Consider the following 21,770-nt stretch of genomic DNA (forward strand, 5'->3'; position numbering starts at 1 on the left):
CAATTGTCAATATTTTCCAAGGTTAGACTTAACAGAGAAAATTTAGAGTCATTATTAAGTAAAGTTTTTCTAGTTGTTCACATTTTCTTATGGATCTGCATTTAAGAAGAAGGTATTCATAAGGAGAACAAAGCTAGATATTACTGTGTTAGTCACTCATATAGCAAGATAATATCTATATTATTGAACTTGTCTTTGTTGAACTTTCTTTGTTGTTAACATTAACAAGTGTTCAGAAAAAACTCATAATATGGCAAAAACTATTTCTGAAGGAAGAAAAGTACATTTAAAGAACAGAGTCTTACATTAATAATCCTTAGAGTATATTATACCCATTCAAATGTATCAAACATATCTAATGTTGACTCTTAATTAAAAAATTTGAACAACTGTCTAAAAAAATCACTCTTCAGCAGAAATTACTTCAACATGAGCTATAAATTTGTGAATTCAATTGAAATACACAATCTGTATGATGCCAAAAGAAAATAATGATTCTTGGCCTCAGAAACAACAAAATGGATCACTTAATATTGGGGAGTTATAAAAAACCAATGGAGAGAATAAGCTCTCTGAACTAACAATCTCATATCAAGCAATTAATGACTTAACTTAAGCACCTGAAGAGTCTGTGGGTTATTATCTGAAAAGAAGGAAAGCCTCATAATAGGGTAAAAGGCCATGCAGAGTAATGGCCTTTGGAAAAAAAAAATGTTTTCTCAGTTTCCAACAGAAGTACATAAAACTTAAATTATACGGGAATGAAAAATATGTTAAGAATCTTGTTATTTCACTTTGATTCCTTCGGGCACCCATTATCGTGCTAAAACTGAACATTTACATCAAATAAACACCATTAGCAGAAAAGAAGATGAAAGAAAATTCTTTTCCCACTTAGAGAATCTCAACATCTGGGCTATCGTGTGTCATTAAGGCACAAGGAAATAGACTGTCCGGACTGCCACCCACCCTTTATATTTTTAAAGGAAAAGTCAAGAAATATCTGTATTGTTTAGATTCCCTTTGGATGCTGGGCAATCTGTTTCCAGGAAAAGCAAAAGATTACTATGACTTTTATTACCCTCTTAAAAAATAATCTTCTTCTTTTTACTTGGGTTACTTAGACATGCCAACTCATAAGAAAATAAAGGAAGGAAAGGTATCATGTTTCACAGTGCATCTCACGTAAGCGTTCAGAGTAAGGATCAAAAGGTGTTCCGGGGAAAGAAGGAAAATGTACAATGATGGAACCAGGCACTCTCTCAGGCTCTGCTTAATTATGGCAAAACAGGAACGCTTATAGTCACAGAATTACAGGGAGAATATGGGTGTGCACTGGCTAGGCTGAGTATCAGAGATGTCAGCCAGTAAGGATACAAAGCCAGGTGACATAACCACAAAATGTAAATGGAGAAGGAGAAGTTTTAATAAGGGAAAACTGGCATTAAATTATGCTCATTTCAATTTTTAAAAATCTCCCCCAAATGTTCAATGAATACTCATGGGGATTCCCTGGCATGAAACACTTCTTAGGAGCTATGCCTAGAGTAATAAAAGAGGTGAATTACTGAACATAAATGATGTTTGGTCCTTGACAATGCAAATAGCCAAGGCAAACACCCCAAAAGCTTGGTTCCAATGTGCAGCAAGGATGAGCTGAATGAGACTATTGAGCCCCGAAGAAAGGCTGGTGGGATGTATGTTCTGTAGGAAGAAAGTGGTAAGATGAAGGATGCATCCAAATACACTGGGCAAACACAGCTCTGAGTTAAAACTAACTCTCAGGTTCTGAGCTTTTTAATAGCACACAGGGCAGCAACTCATAAAGACCATTTATGATCAACTTTTATGGGACTTTCCTTTATAGCCAAGATATAAAGCCATCTCCATGCAGGAAGCTTTACAGCAAAACTTTCCATCAAGTGTTCGACAGAAACAGAACCATCTGACAAGTCTCCGATAGTCAAAGAACAACAACAAAAAATAAAAGCAGTGACACAATATTCATTCAGTAGAGTGAAGCACATAAAACACAGGAGATAGCTCACTTCTGGACATGGTATTGGTGGCATTAGGTTTCCTGCCTCTAACACATGTAGTCACACGCTCCCTCCAGCTACAATAAAATATTATTATCCAGCCAGAAAATCAACACATTGACTTGCAAAGCACATGGACTTGGTAGTTTTCCTATCAGAATCCTACAGCTTTATGAAGCCATGCACTGACAGAATGGCAGTGTAAAATGAAAATAAAACCAAAAGAAAAAGAGATAAACAGCTGCTTCCCCTTGCACTAAGGCATCACTGCAAACATATAGTAGTAAAGGTTCTTGCCTAGTGAAAACTCTTTTTGTTCCCTACATACTGAATGGCAGCATGAATAGTTTTGTTCTGTTTGGATTGCAATTTTCCAAACTTTATTACCAGAAAAATAATTCCCTAGGTGCATATAGCTCATAATATCCTCCCTTCTAGGGAGAGAAGTTATAGCTCAGAGCCCATTTCTAGTTTAACCATTCACTTAATTTTTTAAAAAAGTTTAAAACATCCTACGGATGCTTTGACTTGTCACAACTGGACCATCAATTTGGGGGAGAACCCATCAGAATGACAATACTGGTGTTTCATACAACATATTTCACAAAGAAAAGCAAAAACAACTTTGCTAAGACAATGTGTAAGAACCACTCTGGCCGTGGTCTGCTATCATGATTCCTGTGTTTTAATATTTTGGTAATTTCTCTTAGATAGCAGAAATATGAACATCTCATCAAAGTAAAAACAATCATGTCTAGATCATGACCAAATAACAATCAAAATAAAAGAGAGTTCTGGTGAAATGAGAGAAAAAGCAAAAAAAGAAAAGAAAAAAGAAAGAGAAAACAAAACACTTGAGAAGAGCAGAGTGTGCAAAATTGGAAGCCAAGAAAGAGTTTCATTGTGTGAAGAAAGAAAAACAATCCTGTAACTCGATTAAGTATGGCAAGCCCCATGCACATTCCAATCAATTTTATTATACTAGTCACACACATTCATCTGTAATTTTTTTTTCATATGTTTTTTGAGATCTAACAAACAAATTTCTAGGTAGTAAAACCAAAATAAATTAAAAATCTCTAGCAACTTGGAAACTGGCCAAAGTATGTCACAAATGTGTTTAAAAGAAAAAAAATTTTTGGAACTGCTCATTTAATAGTTGGGGACAATGAGGTTCAGAGATATCTAGCGACTTGTTCCTAATTACTTAATTATTGAGTAAACCAGGGTTGGACTCTGTTTCACTCATAAACTACATTGCTTGTAATACAGCTGAGCTGGTTATAGTCTGTGAGGCTCTGTCTGATCTATAAATCATGGGTGGGAAAAACAGATTCTCTCATTGTCTTAATGGGGGAAAAAAAGAAGATTCAAAAGCTGTCAACAAAGGACTCAATAGTTCTCTCAGAAAAAGTTACACTCAACATTCCTAGGGGTATATATACCATATATTAGCTTATGTTATTTAAAATCACCAAAATAACACTATCTGGCATATGTGTGTGTGTGTGTGTGTGTGTGTGTGTGTGTGTGTACCAAATATTCTACTTCATAAAATTCCATGTGGTTTCTAGTTAATGGTAGCTTGGTATGCTCGAGAATGGGATTTTTCTTAATTGACTTTATGTTTTTTGCAGTTCCCTTAGCACATTGCTATAGGAATTATAGCCACTCAACTCAGCTACCTCTGAAAAGAGTATGAATACAGGAGAAAAACGACAATTTCACTCAAATTTCACAAAGAAACTGAAATGAGCTTGACACTTAGATAACCAAGTCTTTAAAGTATGTTCATAAGATAAGCAGAGGGGAGACAAGGTACAAGCAGAAACCAAAGCTTGAAATAAAACCGATGTTAAGTGCAAATCACAGAAATATGCAGAGCATAACAAAACATAATTTATGTGATTCTTGACCATCTGGATCTCCTATTTTACAGGACCAGCATACATGTAAAGCTTGTACTGGCACCCTCTAATGCAGTACTTTTCACAGCAGTATGTAGTACCAACACAGTCTGGCTATGTAGCAATAAGGCTCATTTCCATAATGTCCATGTATAAAATCAGGCCCTCTGATGAATGTGGTATAGGGACCAAGTTCTGTAGTTCAACCAAACCCAGGCTTGAGCTCCAACTCAGTCAATTACTATTTTGAGCAATAAGGCATGGCAAGCAAAATTATACGCCTCACCCCCACAAAATCCCACCTTAAATGCACAGATGATGAGATATCACCACTGTGGATATGTGATGTTATACAGCACAGTTGACCTTAACAGGGAGATTATACTGGGGGTTGGGGGAGGCGGGGAGGATGACTAATCTAGTCATGTGAGCCCTTAAAATCAGAGAACTTTTTCTAGCTGGTGGCACAAAGGGAAGTCAAAGAGACTCAAGTCATGAGAAGGACTACACATGCCTTTGTTGGCCTCCCACAATTAAGGGAGCCATGTAAGAAGGAATACTGGTAGCTTCTAGGAGTGGTGTGTAGCCCCTGCTGACAACTATCAAGGAAACAAGGACCTCACTCGTACAACCACAGGAACTGAATTATGCTCACAATGAATTATGCTGAATTATGCTTGGCAATGGATTTTTTTCAGAGCCTCCACATAAAAGCCCGGCCTGGCAAACACCTTGACTTCTACCTTGTGAGACCCTGAGTAAAATACCCAGTAAAGCTTGTCTGGACTTCTGATCTACATAACTGTGATATAATTAATGGGCATTATTTTAAGCCACTAAGTTTGTAATGATTTATTACACAGCATAGAAAACTAATACATAGGGCAATTTATTTAACTTCCAAAGCTTGTAAAAAACAAAGATGATAATATAAGTCATAAGAAGTTGTAATGAGGAGTAAAGAGAGGATGCATGCAATGTGCCTAGCACAGTATTTGGCATGCAGTAAGAATTTAAGATGCAATCACTGTGCTTTTAAATACTTTATTTTATGAAACTTCAAAGATATCTGACACATTTTGTAAGTCAGCCTTTCTGAAATCCTCTGCAAAATTGTTTGGATATTACTTCTGCCTAGGTCCCCTACACCTTGAACAGACTTAACAGGTCTGTGAAATTAAAATGAAGTTTCATATGAGATCACATAATAAAATAATCAGATGATTCACAAAATATATTTGAAAATCATTTTGGTTAATTTGTATTTTCATCTTATACATGCTCCATGTCAGCTGAGCATAAAAAATAATAATAATTTAAAAACCAAACTAGATATCCTTAAACAGGATTAGAATGCTGAAAAATAAAAGTCAGAAGTGCTCTAGGTTGTAGTTCTCTATTACAATAAAGAACAGCTGAAGAATTACCTAAACCTGTGCAAATCTAATATCAACTTCAGCAAAACTCTCTAAATTTTAGGATCCAAACAGGAAAGATTAAGTACTTTGTGAATGTTCAATTTGCTTACATTGTTTGGTCAAAATAATGCATAGCTATGAAAGTGGAAATGTGGATTGAGAGAAAAGGGCAGAAAATTAATTATGTTGAAATATTAGGAATGGGATAAGAAACTAGAGTACTTTGAAAGAGGATAAACCATATAATAAAATTGAAAAGAGAGTGAATATATGAGACTGCTGTCAGGATGACAGCAAAGTATTTTATATACATGAGCTAAATGGACTTGAGTTAAGGAAAGGTCATTACATAATGATAAAGGGGTCAATCCAACAAGAGGATACAACATTTGTAAATATTTATGCACCCAACATAGGAGCACCTAAATATATAAAGCAAATATTAATATACCTAAGGGGAGAAAAGGAAAGAAATACAGTAATAGTAGAGAACTTTAACACCCCAATTATATCAACGGATAGATCATCCAGACAGAAAATCAATAAGGAAACACTTGACTTAAACTACATGTTAGGTCAGCCATCTGACCTAACAGACATATATAAAACATTCTCTCCAAAAGCAGCAGAATATTTAAAGGCCCGAAGATAAGGAATTGTATTGCATTTTCAAGAAAATGAAAGACTTTCCCTAGAACGAGAGACTATAATCGACATATATAATTGCCTATAAACTGGAATATTTTTACTTTGTTATCACTGCTTTTATGTGTTTTTTTTTTTAAACTGGGCAGCACCAAACCAGAAATGGTTAGGAGCACTCCTGCTTTTATATACTGAGTCTTTTGTTCAATCTGTATCCTGTTAATACTTTTCAGAAAAATTATTGCCACTTCCAAATGTTTGAAATCTTTGTTTTTAGCAAAATGGAGAAATTTGTTTCTCTTTTGTTATACATACCCTCAAGATGAGGTATATAAATTATAAAGTCACTGAGACCACAAAACAACAAAGATAGATGAATGCAATAAAATGATATTTTGTTATGTCATTTAAAAAGTAAGGAGACTAACCAGTTAGAAATGACATTGAAACTACTAGATTAGAACAAAAAAATAAAACAAAATTGTTCCCCATCACCACTCTGTGCTCTCTAAGCCTCAGCTATGCACTGAAATAAAAGAAAAATTGAATTAAAATATATTTATCTTTTTGTCATGAAGGAATAAAAGTGATAGCTAGTAATAGGCAAGATTTACTTCCATTGCTGAACCACTGAAGATCAACTAATGAGACTTCAAAACTCTCAAATTAGTAGATTTTTTCCTCATAGATACAGACAGAACCTTTACTCATAATGCATCAGTTAGAAGATGCTGCAATATTTCCTTTATCTTACTTCATATTATTATTTGCTATTAATGATCACTGAAATACAAAAAAGAAAATGCAATTGCCAGCCATTGTATAAAGACTTATATTCTGTCAAATGTGAAATGAAAACTCACCACGTTGCAAAGATGGCCACAACAATCCCTCCATCCCTGTGCCCTTGTACAGTATGACATCACCACTCCTTCCATAGAAAGGTGAAGTCTATTTTCCCTCCCATTAACCTGGGCTGGCCCTGTCCCTATAACTTGCTGTGACTGAGAGGATGTGACAAAAATAAAATGCAACTTCCAAGGCTAGGTTGTAAGAGGCCTTGCCTCCCTGTTTTCTCCATCTTTTGAATGCTTCTGCTGTCTTGAAAGAAAATCCAGCTAGACTGCTAAATGAAAAAACTACACAGAGAGAAAAACTCAGACCACAGCCAGCCCCAAGGTCCCAGATATGTGAGTAAGGAATCTTGAATAAGCGCAGACAAGACCAGCAGAGAAACTGACCAGTCAACAAACAGAATCATGAGAATAAAGCACTGTGGCTTTAAGTCAATACAGTTTGGATGGTTTGTTACCCAGCAATACATAACTGATTCACCATATATAAATTTCTAAATCACAAGATTTAGAAAATATGAGTTAGTAATCTCTTGCCAATATATCCCTCAGTCTATAATATGAAATCATCTAACTTTCTATAGCACTTTGCAGTACTTTTCACAACCTCATTTTTTCCCTAACCATAATTTTATGAGCTAGTTATTACTATTATCCAGACTTATAGAGAAGAAAACCAAGGCTGATTAGTTTACCTAGCTAATAACTGCCCACAAAACTGTGAGTATCCTCATTAGTCTGTGAGCTACTTTGGGGGGGGATGTCTTACTCATCTTTGTATCTTAAGCGCATGCAAGATGACAAACAGAAAGTCAATTTTGAAAAGGTTGGATGGATGGATGGATGGATGGGTGGGTGGATGGATGGATAAATGGATGGACGAATAAACCTGTTGTTTCCTCTATTATTTTAAATATTTAAGAAAACTGATATACATGTAGCCCACCCCCATGCCCAGCCCCTCCAAAGTCTTTCTTTTCGATGCTAGTTGTTTTGGCTATTTTTCACTTAAGTTAGTACATAGATAGTTTATATTCCTGGTTGTCTTCTTTTAAGTAAAACCTAATTCATCAATGTCTTTCTCAAAATTTAGTACCTAAAACTAAACACAATATTGAATTTAAAACTACTTTCTGTAATCTGAACTCTGCATCTATAAGAAAGTAATACTCTTCGTAGATATCAAAAGTTTATCTGAAATAAGGTATCATTTTAAGAAAACAAATAAAATAATGTCTTAGTTCTAATGGGGAAAGATTAAATCTCTCTAGAAATCTGTTGTAAGAAGCAAAATGCCTCGGCTAAACTTAAGATCAAAAAAATTCAGTCAGGAAAATATAATTACTCTCCAGTGATCTACTTGAATTGAGGGAAATAAATGGACTCATTAATTTTAGCTAGTTTAAGAGGCTTCTTTAAATTATGCCATTGATTTTGGTTAATTTAGATAGAATTAAAGAACTCAAGTTGTTTTACTAAATTCTTTCTATAATGCATTTATTTAGGTCAGTTTTAAAAGAATATAACACCCTCTAATCCCATAGTTAAAACATAAATAATCCCTATTCCTTGCCAAGTGCAGTTGGCTACAATTATGTGCTGTTTTGTTCTATCATTTATCATGATGCTCTCATAAAAAAAAAGTAGCACTTTTTGTTTCTGTGACACCCAGTGAAACTTTATTTGCATTAATTTCCTTAGAATTATGAAATTAGAAATTTTCAGAAACTATTATGCTAAATTCTAACCAATATTTTAAAAAACATATCTATATTAATTTTATTGAAATTACTTTTGTATTTAGTCGCTAGAAGTCCTTAGAAAGTAACTTTACAGGGCTCACGAGAAGTAGGACATGATTTTATAAAATCTGTTTCTGGGAGAAAAACTTTTAATTTAAATATTTATGTCATTTTATTTTCACCATACAATTTGATTTTAATTAGAATACTACATATAGTATCCATATTCAGCAATGACTTTTCAAAACATATATATGTTAAAGATTAAGAATTCTAGATCTCTAGCCCAGACATCTCTGCTATGGTTCTGTTCTTTGATAATAAATTCTAGCAGGGGTTTGCAAACTATGGCTTGATGGGGCAAATCAGGTTGCAGCTTTTGTTCTGCATTTTTACTTAAAAAAATTAAAATTCGTAAAAGAAGAAATTTTTAAAAGAATATGTAACAGAGACCATATCTAGCCCACAAAGACTAAAATATTTACTATCTGACCTTTTACACGAAAAAGTTTGCCCATCCCTGATCAATGGATATGTCCACCTGAATAGCCTATCACTATCTCAAACTTAATTAATCTAAAATCAAAGTTTTTCTGCCCAGACAACACCCTCTTCTAACTCTCCATTTCTCTTAAATTCAACTGAATTAAACCATGACCTTTGGGTCAGAAATAACCATGGCCAGAGTCTCTGTCTGAGCCCTGACAACTATTTCTATGATTTTCTGTGTCACCACTGCCATTTGCCACAATTTAATCTAGGTTTGCATCACCTTAAGGCTGAATTCCCATAACTACATTCTCTATTTCACTCTTTGATTCTGTCTGTGCTCCTCATGGGTTAATTTAAAACAACTTTATTCTCATCATAAATCACTTAAATTTTATCAAGTTTTCCTATTGCTTACTATTGTATGTCTAAATTATATGGCATTTTCAAAGTCCTACTTAATCAGGCACATGCATTTCCAACTTTATTTTCCATTTAAATGGTTGCCAATTAGAAGTTACTTATCTCCCTGCAGTTAGACCCATCACTTTATTGTATTCTACTAACATTCTACATCTTCAAATATATAAAAGGATTTTTTTACTATTACTAATAATCATAGTAAAAGAGTAATTACTAACAAATATCAAGTACTGACTACTTAGTTACTGTTCTGAGCTATTTACATAGTATTAACCAATTTTTTGTTACAACAACTTTATAAGGAAGGGACTGTTATTATCATCATTCTAAATATGAGAAATCTGAGGAACAGAGATTCTTGGGCCAAAGTTATACAGCTACTGAGTGGCAACACCAGGGCAGGAAACCAGGCAGCCTGGCTTATTTCCATGTTTTTAGCACTGTACTTTACTCTTTTCAGAATTAAACCAGTGTGACCTCCTGTTTGGAAAATTCCTACTGCCTGGCTTTCCTGAGGCTCCTTGAAAATGAAAGTTGGTCTACAGTTTCTTCTACAGTAGAGAGTGAAAACACTACCTGTCTATGAAGGGTAGGCAACAGGTTGCCCTCAGGATCAGAAAGATGTGATGTAAGTAAATGTTTCAGCCAGGAGGGTGGGAAAGCTAAGAGAAACAGGTAGAAGAAGACAGGTGTGCAACAAATTCTCCCTTTAGGGGTCGGTGCCCGTAGTGGAATGGGTTGAGAGTGCGTTTGGTGGCAAGGCTTAGTCCTGTGCCCCAACTTTGGAATTCCTGATGGATACCAACAGGAAGGGTAGCCCCACTCCACAGGCAGCCAAATGTGAGAGAAAAATAAAGGTGAGGAGTAATTAGGCAGAGAGAAGGATTGACTTAACACACCCAAGCCTCCTCACTGGAAGGAACCCGGAAGTTTCTGCCAAAATCCACAAGAGAACATAGAGGATGGCTAAGGAGAGCCAGACCTGCAGGGGAGAGGTAGTGGTGAGGTGGCATAAAGGCAGATGATCCAAGTACAGCAGAGATAGCTTAAAAGCATGGGCTGGATAGGTAGACTGAGGCTCAGAGGACCTGCAGTATCTATTTTTCAAAATGTCCTCCACTCTAAAGAAAATACCTCTTAACAAGGATGTGCATATATTTTTCTGGCATATTTAGCACTAAGCATTATCTCTATTACAAAATCAATCATTTAACAAATTTTAATAAAACCACAAAGTGGTTTAATATGTATTAAAAGGTATATATCCTTTCTGTATACTTTTTTAATGCACAAATTATAGTCCTGTAGCATGAGCTTTACATAACAGTGACAGAGAAAGCTCAATTGTCCCATAAAAATGTGAACAATGTAAGGTTAGGTTTCCACAGAAAATTAAAATAAACTACTGTGTCAGAAAATTAAAATTAAGATAAGATAGAGGATTAAATAAGTAAGCTTACTAATGGTAGGTGATGGTAATGAAGTTCATGCTTATATGCATCATGACTAGCCCTCAGTATATATGTGCATATGACTAACCAATCAAAGTATTTTGACAACTTTTTGAATATTATGCACATTAGGACACCAAGACAAAAATAAACACGCTCCACATTATCACCTACTATGAGAACTAAAAAAAATTTTTTTTTAAATTAGTAGTTAACTCAACTCCACCTTTCCTTCCTGAATAAACAGAGCCTTAAAAAGCAGAAGACAAACTTGTTCCTTAATCATGCTGACTGGACGAAGCAAATACATTTTTTTTTGAAGGTGCATGAGAGTGGCACACTGAAAAAAAAAATAGGGTGTGAATTAAACCAGTGGTGCTCCAACATCTGCTGTCTCCATTTTACAAATGACGAAACTGAGAACATCAGTAGCTAGCCTGAGTTAAATACAATGTTCCTAAGTGGTAGATCTGGGCTTCAAATTCCAGCCAGCCCAATCTCTCTTTTTTTTTTTTTTTTTTTCCGGACCAAGGCACGAACCCGTGTCCCCTGCATCAGCAGGCGGACTCTCAACCACTGCGCCACCAGGGAAGCCCCCAGCCCAATCTCTTAAACACTGCACCAACAGTGCTTCACAATGCATTTCACAAAATTCAGCATCCATTCTCTAAAAAAAAAAAAAATTCTTAATAAAAGGAATAGAATAATTATTTCTTAACATAATCAAATCTTCTTTAAACTAATACCAACTTCAGACCTACTAATAAATCACTGTAAGTGTCCCTGTTGTATTCAGGAGAAAGAATAAGATACCCTGGTGGCTTTTCTTTGGAACTTTCTGGAATTTCTGGTTAATAACATAAAGCAGAAAAATAAGAAACTCTAGTTATAACCATTCAAAATGATAAGACGATTACTTATAAACTGTACAACTGCTTAACAAAACTAAGCGTATAAAATAGATGTAAATTATTAGTACTAGAAACTAAGAGAAGGTATCATTCACATTCCACTTCAAGGAATTTCTGGAAAATACAGCACAGCAGAGACTAGAACTGGAAAGAGATCTCACTTCACGTGAAAAGAACCTCAGCTGGGGCTTCCCTGGTGGTGCAGTGGTTGAGAGTCCGCCTGCCGATGCAGGGGACGCGGGTTCGTGCCCCGGTCCAGGAAGATCCCACATGCCACGGAGCAGCTGGGCCCATGAGCCATGGCCGCTGAGCCTGCGCGTCTGGAGCCTGTGCTCCGCAACGGGAGAGGCCACAACAGTGAGAGGCCCGCGTACCACAAAAAAAAAAAAAAGGAAAAAAAAAAAAAAACTAAGCATAGTACCTAAGACACCATAAGGACTGAAATGGTAAGTTCTTTGAGATGGTTTGGAACAAAATAAATGATAAATAAAAGTTAAATAACCAATAATTTTCATATTCATCATTCTATATCTTAGCAATATATAAAGGAAATTATCTAAATCACTTAGGAATAAATATGTTAAGGAATATACTAGAGCTATATGAAAATCAATAAAACTAAATTAAAAAGCAAAAAAAGACAAATAATTTGAGAAGTGTACTTTATTTCTGGATAGAAACACTGTGTATTACAGAGATATCATTTTTTCCAAATTATTTCACAAGAAATGAAAGCGGAGGTGAAATTGACATTACGATCTTTAAGTTCATCTGGGAAAATCCACTGGTGAAAATAGCGAGAATAATTTTGAAATAGAAAAGTAATAAAGAGGAACTAGACCTAGTGGATGTTAAAATTTATCACAAAATGAAAATAAGTTTCTTACTGAAATACTGATAGCTGACTCAATGAAATATCGTAACACTGAATCTTAAAGCAGCAGGTGAGGAAAGAGTTATTATTTAACAAAGTTTCTATGAAGGCATTGGTTAGCGATTTAGGAGAAAAATTATATTCTCATCTCACCATATGACAAATTCATATGGTGAAAAAAAAAGACATCTGAAAAAAAAATATAAGTAAGAATCTGATTTCTGGATAGGCTTTAAAGCAATTTTAAAAAAATCAACAAAATAAATTGACAAATTTGACAAAATAAAAATTAATATGTTCTATAAGTTAAAGTATAATAAAATGATAGGGTGAACAGAGTGAAAAAAGTGAAATAAATATGTTAAAATGTACTTGTTCCTTATATATGAAAGGATTATAAAATTTAGTTAAGAAAAACAAAAATATATCTAAATATAAATAACAAACAAATAATTTCAGTGAAAATGCAAACAACAGATGAACACTTTAAGGAATCCAATACCTACAGTAATCAAGAAAGCAAATTAAAATGAAATGCATTTCTCACTTTTCAAATTTGGGAAAAAATTACATTTTATTGACTTTTGGGGGTGATCTCTATGTATACAGATGTCAAATTATAACGTTGTACAGCTGAAACATAATCAAAAATAGTTTATTATATTTTTTGTAAAGGTAATGTATTTACACGGTTGAAAAACAAAACAATAGGAAAAGGTATTCATTTAGAAATTGTACCCTGATTCTTGTCCCTGTTAACCTATTTTTCCCTCCACCTCCGCTCTTGATTTAGGCAACCATTTTTAGTTCTTGCAAATGCTTAAAAGTTTCCTTATGAAATGCAAGCAAATTTAGAAATATATACTTATATTCCCACATTCCTTAAATAAAATTAAATAACAACTAGCATTTTACATGAGGTTAAATATTTTTTATGAATCAAAATACTATTTGTATTTTCTTATGCAAACTGTTCATTCATCTTTGCCCACTGTTCTGTTGCTTTGTATTTCTCCACACTCCCACAATTCCTAAAATATATTTAGAGAGAAAACTCCTGGTGATTTGAGAAGCAGATATTTTTTCCCAGCTTATTATTCTCCTTTAGCATTTCCCCAGAGTTTTTGTTTTGGTTTGGTTTGGTTTTTGCCAGCAAAAGGATTTTTTTTTTTAATGAGTCAGATTTATCTTTTTATCTCTCTCTTTCTCCTTTAGATGGTGGAATTGAGTAATAGAAAATTTTCAGCTAGATTCTTTTGGATTTTCTAAGTATTAAGTCATTTACAAATAACAGTTTTACTTCCACCTTTCTAAGTTTCATACCTCAAATTTCTTTCTCTCATCTGGCTTTGTTAACTAACAACACTGGTACAGCATCACCAGCAGGGGTGAGAGAGGTGGACACACTTATCTTGTTTGTACTTTGAGCAGAAGTAGCAGAAGTGTCTCTAGAGTTTGGTCATTATTTACAATGCTATCACTGGGCTGAGTTTACGCGTGTGTATGTGTGAACACACGGTCTGTCAGTCTGCCATGCTTATAAAATGTTTAGCTCTTTCATTATTGAGCTGTCTCTTTTTTTTGAAACGTCCAGAATGGCTGTTGAATTTTGTCAAATGAGTAGAAATTAACACGGGATTTTTTCCCCTTAGATCAACTATTATGATGAATTATTTTAAAAGAATTCATAATCTTTCATCCTTGGAATGAATCCTACTTCATCATGATATATAACCCCTTTAATGAGCTGCTGCTAATAATTTTCTGAAGAGTTTTTCATTGATATTCTTAAATAAAACTGGGAATAGTTTTCTTCTTCTGAAATTTTGACCAAGTTTAGGTGCCAGTGATTGTCTCCCTTCATTAAAATAATTTGAGTTTGTATTCCTCTGGAAGGGTTTAAATCACACTGAAATAATCTCTTCTTGAAAAAAGAATCATTGGATAGGATGTAACTTGCAAATGATGCATGCTGTAATATCTAGGTAACACCTAATCTTGAGTTGTATCTTGAGTTACAATTTTAAAGATACATGTAATATTTAAGGTAACAAATACAAAGTGTAAAATAATATTAATTAATGAATTAGTAGAGGAAACAGGGATAGTAAAAAGTCGATTAATCTCAATTAAGGCAAGAAAGGAAGAACAAAACTACGTAAAGAGATGGGTCAAATGGAAACAAAGAGTAGACTGGTAGATATAAACACAGCTATATGAGTAATTATATTAAATGAAAATGGTTTAAATGCTCTATGTAAAAGGCTAAGATTGCCAGATTAAATTAAAAACAAAAATGTAAAACCTGTGGTTTTTGAAGGCACACTTGTAACATAAGGACAAAGACAGGCTGAAAGTAAATGGAAGGACCAAAAAGCAAGTCATTACAGTTAAAGGACTAAAATTATTCAGTGTTTATTATCTGACAGAATTCTGGCTGTAAAATCAATACCAAAAAATTAACTCAATTTATTTTCTCAATTCTCAATTGTGTGAAATTCTCAATAGTCTGAAAAATAAGCGATACACTTTTTGAATAACTCAGGAATCAGAGAAGAAATTCCAATGGAATTCAGGCAAACAATAAAGATATGAAATCATCATTAGGCACAGAAAAAGGATTCTATTAAATAGTGCAATTCCGGGAAAGCAAGAGAAGGTGAAAATGGGAAAGCAGCAGGAAAGGGGTGAAACCCATAGAAGAACGTGTCATGGGGCTTGCCATTCGTATGTGCACAGAGCTACAGAAGAGTCACCTCCAGACAGAGGAAGGGGCGAGAATGTGTTACTAATTCCTGCATCCCATTGGTCAAAGATTAGCCAGACAGCCCGTTAACTTGTCCACATTTCCATGTCAGGAGGAAACCCCGGGCAGGAAACTCAGGATGTGAGCAAGTGCACCCACCCCACTTGTCAGGATGTACCCTGTGGAATCCATTAGAGATTACAAGAAGCTGCTACGCACCAGTTCTGACCTCTTCCAGCTTTGTCACTGGAAGCTACCACTGAGGGACACAGCCCCTTCCTACCAACGTATTTCCCTCCTTTTAGAAAGATGTGCTTTCTGAGATCTTCCACCCATGGGCACAAAGAATTTTTCTCCATTTCTCCCAGCAATGAATCCCTGTTCAACCTTAGTCCCCACTCAGAACTGGGCTCTTTCCTTCTTGTTGGTGATTGTTGACAGCTGTCATCACTGGGCCCCCTCCATACTTCCATTCCTCTCTGTCCCTCCTGTGGAACTTCCTGTGCAAATTCTCTAGCCTCAGTTGCTTTTGCCTATACTCCACATGGTTTGGATTTTAGAGCTTTTCACTATCTCTGAGTTTTGCTTTAGACCTAGTTTGTGGGTCTTTCCACAATCCCATTCTACATGATTTCCAAGAGAATTACATTTGGTCCAATCCACTGCTCATTATGGAACCAGGAAGGATTGTTTTGTCCATCGTCAGATGAATGGATAAAGAAGATGTGGCACATATATACAATGGAATATTACTCAGCCATAAAAAGAAATGAAATTGAGTTATTTGTAGTGAGATGGATGGACCTAGAGACTGTCATACAGAGTGCAGTAAGTCAGAAAGAGAAAAACAAATACAGTATGCTAACACATATATATGGAATCTAAAAAAAGAAAAAAATATGGTTCTGAAGAACCTAGGGGCAGGACAGGAATAAAGACACAGATGTAGAGAATGGACTTGAGGACACAGGGAGGGGGAAGTGTAAGCTGGGATGAAGTGAGAGAGTGGCATGGACATATATACACTACCAAATGTAAAATAGATAGCTAGTGGGAAGCAGCCACATAGCACAGGGAGATCAGCTCCGTGCTTTGTGTCCACCTAGAGGGGTGGGATAGGGAGAGTGGGAGGGAGACTCAAGAGGGAGGAGATATGGGAATATATGTTTATGTAGAGTTGATTCACTTTGTTATACAGCAGAAACTAACACACCATTGTAAAGCAATTATACTCCAATAAAGATGTTAAAAAAAAAAAGCTGTTAATGCCAGCACTGATGAGGATGCAATGTCACCAAGACTCACAAAGGGATGACAAAGATATAAATTTGTACATATTTTCTGGAGTATGTTCTGAGCACCATTAAAATATTTACAACTTTAAACATTTTAATTCTCCTCCTAGAAAATTTGCCTAATAAAATTTTCAGAAATCTGGTCAGGGATTTATTCAAAAATATATTTACTGAAGTATTATTTTAATAACCACAAATTAATGAGATTATAATAGGTTGTGATATATTTTAAATTGGAGTATTATATACACATTAAAAATAATATTAACTTATGTAATATCACAGGGAAATGTCACAGTTTATTGTTAAATAGACAAAAGTACAAGGCAAATTTTCAATAATTTTTATATCAACCATGTAGAAAAAATAGCCCTGGAAAGAATCATGTAATAAGCTGCCTCTTAGTTATTGCATTACTGGTGATGTTTTTCCCACTTTACACTTTTCTGTAGTTTTCACTCATACTATAGTGAGCACATGTTACTTTGATAATCAGAAAGATAATAAGAAATAAAACAAAAAAATAAAAATAAAATCTTGAGACCCTACCTCACACCAGATAAGAACAGCTATCACAGGCCTCCACAAATAACCACAACATAATATGATTACTTAAGTACCCAAAAGGAAGCTTCTGTTTTTAAGTACCGCAAAGGAAGCTGCTCTGAATTTTTATTAAGAATCCCTAAACTCAAGAAACAACCTACTCAAAAACTAGGAATCAAGGAGAATTCTGAAAAAGAGAAAGCACTTTTTTATGATTTCAAAACAACTGAGGGGAGATTCCTGTTTAGTTTCTTGCACATTTCAAGTATGATTCCACTTAAAGAAAATTCCCCTGGCTTTTGCCCCAGAATTGATCATAATGGAATTTTAAAAAATAATATGTTTATTTATTTTCACAGACAGTGACAAGACGATTTAGAGCTATGTTGCTATTTGCTATGTTGCTATTACAAAAACTCCTCAACATCAAAAATGCCCTCCTGCTTCTTCTTTGAGCCACTAGCAAATACATAAAATGTGTTTAACCCTAAGACTGTCAGTAAGTTGTTTCTCGAGTTTAGGGGATTCCCTATAAAAAATCTAGGAAACAGAGCAATTTCAAAGAAGCACATGAAGTTAGAGGATATGTTTTACTTTGTAGGCAATTATAAGCAGAGGACATTTTCTTCGCACTTTTTCTTCCAGTTTATATTTACTTCATTATTTTCTGATGCCAGAAATGATTGCACAAGAGAGGAATTACTTTTTTCCTCTTAGGATTCTTATAAAGAGTTTCACTTTTCATAAACCCCTGTATTTACTCTACTGCTTATCCTGATCTATACAAATGATTCAGAAATTTTTCTAAAGGAGTTAAATATTATAACTGAAAGTAAAATTTAAATGCATGTGTTCGCTTTATCAAGAAGTCAGTTCCTTGGATTTCCATTTCTGCAGCTTTATTTTGTTTAGTTCTTGAGACTGTACTTGATTTTACATCATTCTCAAACATTTTTCAAAAGTTTCAAATAGTCATTCAACAACTCTAATCTACATTATTCTCTAATTTCCTTACACTTGTAAAACATTCAGAAATTTGATAGTTGCATTACATTTATTATTTAATTTTAAGCACCCCAGTTCCTTTAACATTAACTTAATAATAGAAAAAAGTGAGATGCAGAATGTCTTCATCTAATATGCCAAGTGTTGGCAAACTACGACCCACAGGCCAAACTTCACTGGCCATTTGTTTTTGTAAATAAAGTTTTGTTGGGACAAATCCATGCCCATCCATGTCTACGGCAATAAGGGCAGAGTTTAGTGGTTGCAACAGAGATCATTTGGCTGGCAAAGTCTGTCTGGTTTTCTTCAGAAAAAATTTGCCCACCTCTGTTATGTGCAGTGTTCTCTGTCCTCAGAAAATGTTTTCAACATTCTATAACAAATGGCATTTTTGTTTTTAACTAAGGTGCTCATTTTTTAAAATTCCAGATATATATATATAACATCCCCGGTTTGCCAGATCTTCAGTATTATTAATTATACATTATTACATAAATGGGTCTATACTGTATGATGTAATTCTTAAAACCTTTACTTACATGACCTCCTGTACGTTTGCTCTCTTCTAACACTGACTTCTTTGCTTCCGGTGACGTCACCAACATAGCACATGATGGGACATTGTTTTAAAGAACCACATGACCATATGTAGGAATGGATTCTGTAGGAATCAAAGGTAGGATACAAGGATTAAAAATTATGTATTGAATAATCTTCACTTCCTTGAATTTATTATTACTTCTGCATCTGATGATGCTAGAAAAGACAGGAAGACTCATATGGAGAAAGCTTCAGAAGTCAATAGAAACTTTTTAAAATTATTTTTTCCTAAAATCTTCAGTCTTCCTCAGAATTTAACTCACATCCATGTTGACTATAGCTGCTTCATTTGGGAAAAGAAAGTATCATACATCATTTAAAATAAAGATTTTTTTACTCTTGCCCTGGAACTGGTGACCAGAACCAAATGTTGGGGATAAAGAAGCATTAAGTTTCCCACATTCTAAAAAGAATTTTGTAGTTAGGTCCAGCCACCTGCTCCAGGGAGAACTCAGAGGTAGGCAAACCCTTACTATTTCTACTACCTCCAAACCATCAACTCCACCCCAAGACCCCATTCCCAGTCCATATACAGAGGACTAAAATACCAGTATGGGAAAGGAAAGGAAATGATTGGAATCATCAGCGAGGAACATGACGGAAAGTGCTATGGGATTATACACAAAAGACTGTGCTAGAAACTGAATTATGTCTCCCCCAAATTCTTATGTTGAAGCCCTAAGCCCCATTGTGATGGTATTTGGAGACGGGGCTTTGGGAGGTAATTAGGTTTAAATGAGGTTATAAGGGTGGAGCCCTCATGATGGGATTAGTGCCATTATGATAAGTGACATCAGAGAGCTTGCTTCCTTCCTCTCTCTCTCCACCACATGAGGACACAGTGAGAAGGGAGCCATCTGCAAGCTAGGAAGGGAGTCCTCACCAGAGAACTCAATCATCTGGCAGCTTGATCTTGTACCTTCCAGCCTCCAGAAGTCCAGGTGTGCTATTTTGTTATGGCAGTCTGAGCTGAATAATACAGATTGGCATCATATCCCCTGACTAGACATCATATCAGCTCATGAGATGGTTGATTTGTTCTTAAAACTACATGACTAAAGAAAAAAACAATGAAGAAAAGTATCAAATTTTGTTTCCAGGGTTTGATCCAGCAAAACTGTGTGAGTTTCCCATGGATCAAGACTGGCCTCCTTGCAAGGGGACTCAAAATCAGACCTGGTGGGCTGTACCACCAAGGGAAACTGATGAGAGGGTAGGAAGAGGTTAAGCCTAATCACCTACAGAGGGCTGGTATGGAGGCCACTACAGGTGTGTGGAAGAACTCACACACATGGCCCACAGGAGAGCCCAACTTTGGAACCTCCTACACAGAAGCTTTTAATGATTCATTCTTGTTATCCAGGAAGAGAAGCACCAACCAACAGAGGATAGCCTAGTTCAGTCAGGAGCCATTTGGCCTGTCTGCCCTATGCCACCCTCTCAGTCCCCAACTTCCTGCAGTTAAAATCAGAAGGAGGTTAGAAAGCATGAAGACATAGATCACACCCTCTTCCCCCAACTGGTCCCACAGGCCCAACTTGAGCTGAGGGAATATACGGAGATGAGACTGGAATTTTAAATGGACTAGACAATTCAATAATTTGAAGCGACCAAAATGCTATAGGATCTGACAATTTTGCAAATGGATAATTACAAATGGATTATGAGGGAAGTCATTCCAGAAACATTGAAGAGTTAGCACAAATAGGTCTTTGATACCACCTGTTACAGAGGAAAAGGGAAGAGGCAATGATTGTTCAGAAAAGAGTAACTCATTTTGGATCAATTTAAGGCAAATTCCTATTCCATCATTTCTCCACTCTCTAGCAATGACTTTTCTAGTTTATTCCCTTTCAAACTCTCTTTTTAACAATCTCTCACCTCATTCATTACTATTATATAGTAATGAGAAGAATAATAAGAATACGTATGAAACTTTTTGTTGAAAGAAAAAAAGATTAAGGTTTTTGAGAAAAATGTTTATTCAGTTTAAAAGTTGATCTTAGACACAGCCATCAATCCTAGCTTTTTTTTTTCTTTTTTTCTTTTTTTGCTTTCTTCTCTGCATCACGTTCATATAAGAGCCAACTCCTTAGTCCTGGTTTTACTTCCCACTTCTATTATCTCATAAGAACTTTTTCTTTGAGATTTTTCTTGGATATTTTTCCATCCTCTCTACAAACCTTCATCAACCCTATCAGGCACACCTAAGAGAGACCTCTTCCTTGGACATTTTTCCTCTTCAACCAAGAAATAAGCTTTTTCAATAGCCACCACAACTGATGAATTCTGCAGGAGGCATGAGTATGAAATTAGCAAATACCCTGAAAGGCACAGGATGGGCACTTAGACCCATCTGATTCTCAAATAGAAAGACCCTGAGAACTGCTATGGCTTTTTGGCTACACCTGTTTACCCTGAGCTTCAAAAGGGAGGATGAATACCAGCACCTAAGTCTGTGGTTTAAAGCTAGATGGACTCTTGCCTTCCATACCCTATGTAGTTTAATCTTTCAATTATTAGCAATAAGGGTTAATATTTCTAGGAAGATAGCTGTCTAGCTTCTTCAGGAAACACCTAACAAGGGGTAACCAAAATATTAAAAAAAAAAAACAACTTCAATTCAGCTCTGCTGCCATTTTGCCCTAATAATCTGCCTCAAGTTAAGTGACAGAATTCTTGAAAGTGCTATAACCATGCTCGTTCTCCATCACTGCACAGCCATGATAACAGATTAAGGCTGACTTAATCAGATTATTGGCCTCTATGTGGCCAACCACATGTTTGGGAAAATTGTCTTTTATCTATCTTGGACTTTAATTAGT

At 35.3% G+C, this 21,770-nt stretch overlaps 1 protein-coding gene across 1 annotated transcript in view; it reads right to left on the bottom strand.

Moving 5' to 3' along the window:
* The window catches only part of IL15 (interleukin 15), a gene marked incomplete at both ends in the record, with an annotated part of 59,450 nt that extends 40,500 nt beyond the window's left edge, over nucleotides 1-18,950 (bottom strand). The window contains one exon of the mRNA XM_079716063.1: nucleotides 18,885-18,950. Coding sequence (XP_079572189.1) covers nucleotides 18,885-18,950 — 66 coding nt within the window. The remainder of the gene's footprint in view (nucleotides 1-18,884) is intronic.
* Nucleotides 18,951-21,770: the final 2,820 nt, after the last annotated feature.

This window comes from Hyperoodon ampullatus (genome assembly GCF_949752795.1).
Source record: "Hyperoodon ampullatus genome assembly, chromosome: 1".
Lineage (NCBI taxonomy): Eukaryota > Metazoa > Chordata > Mammalia > Artiodactyla > Ziphiidae > Hyperoodon > Hyperoodon ampullatus.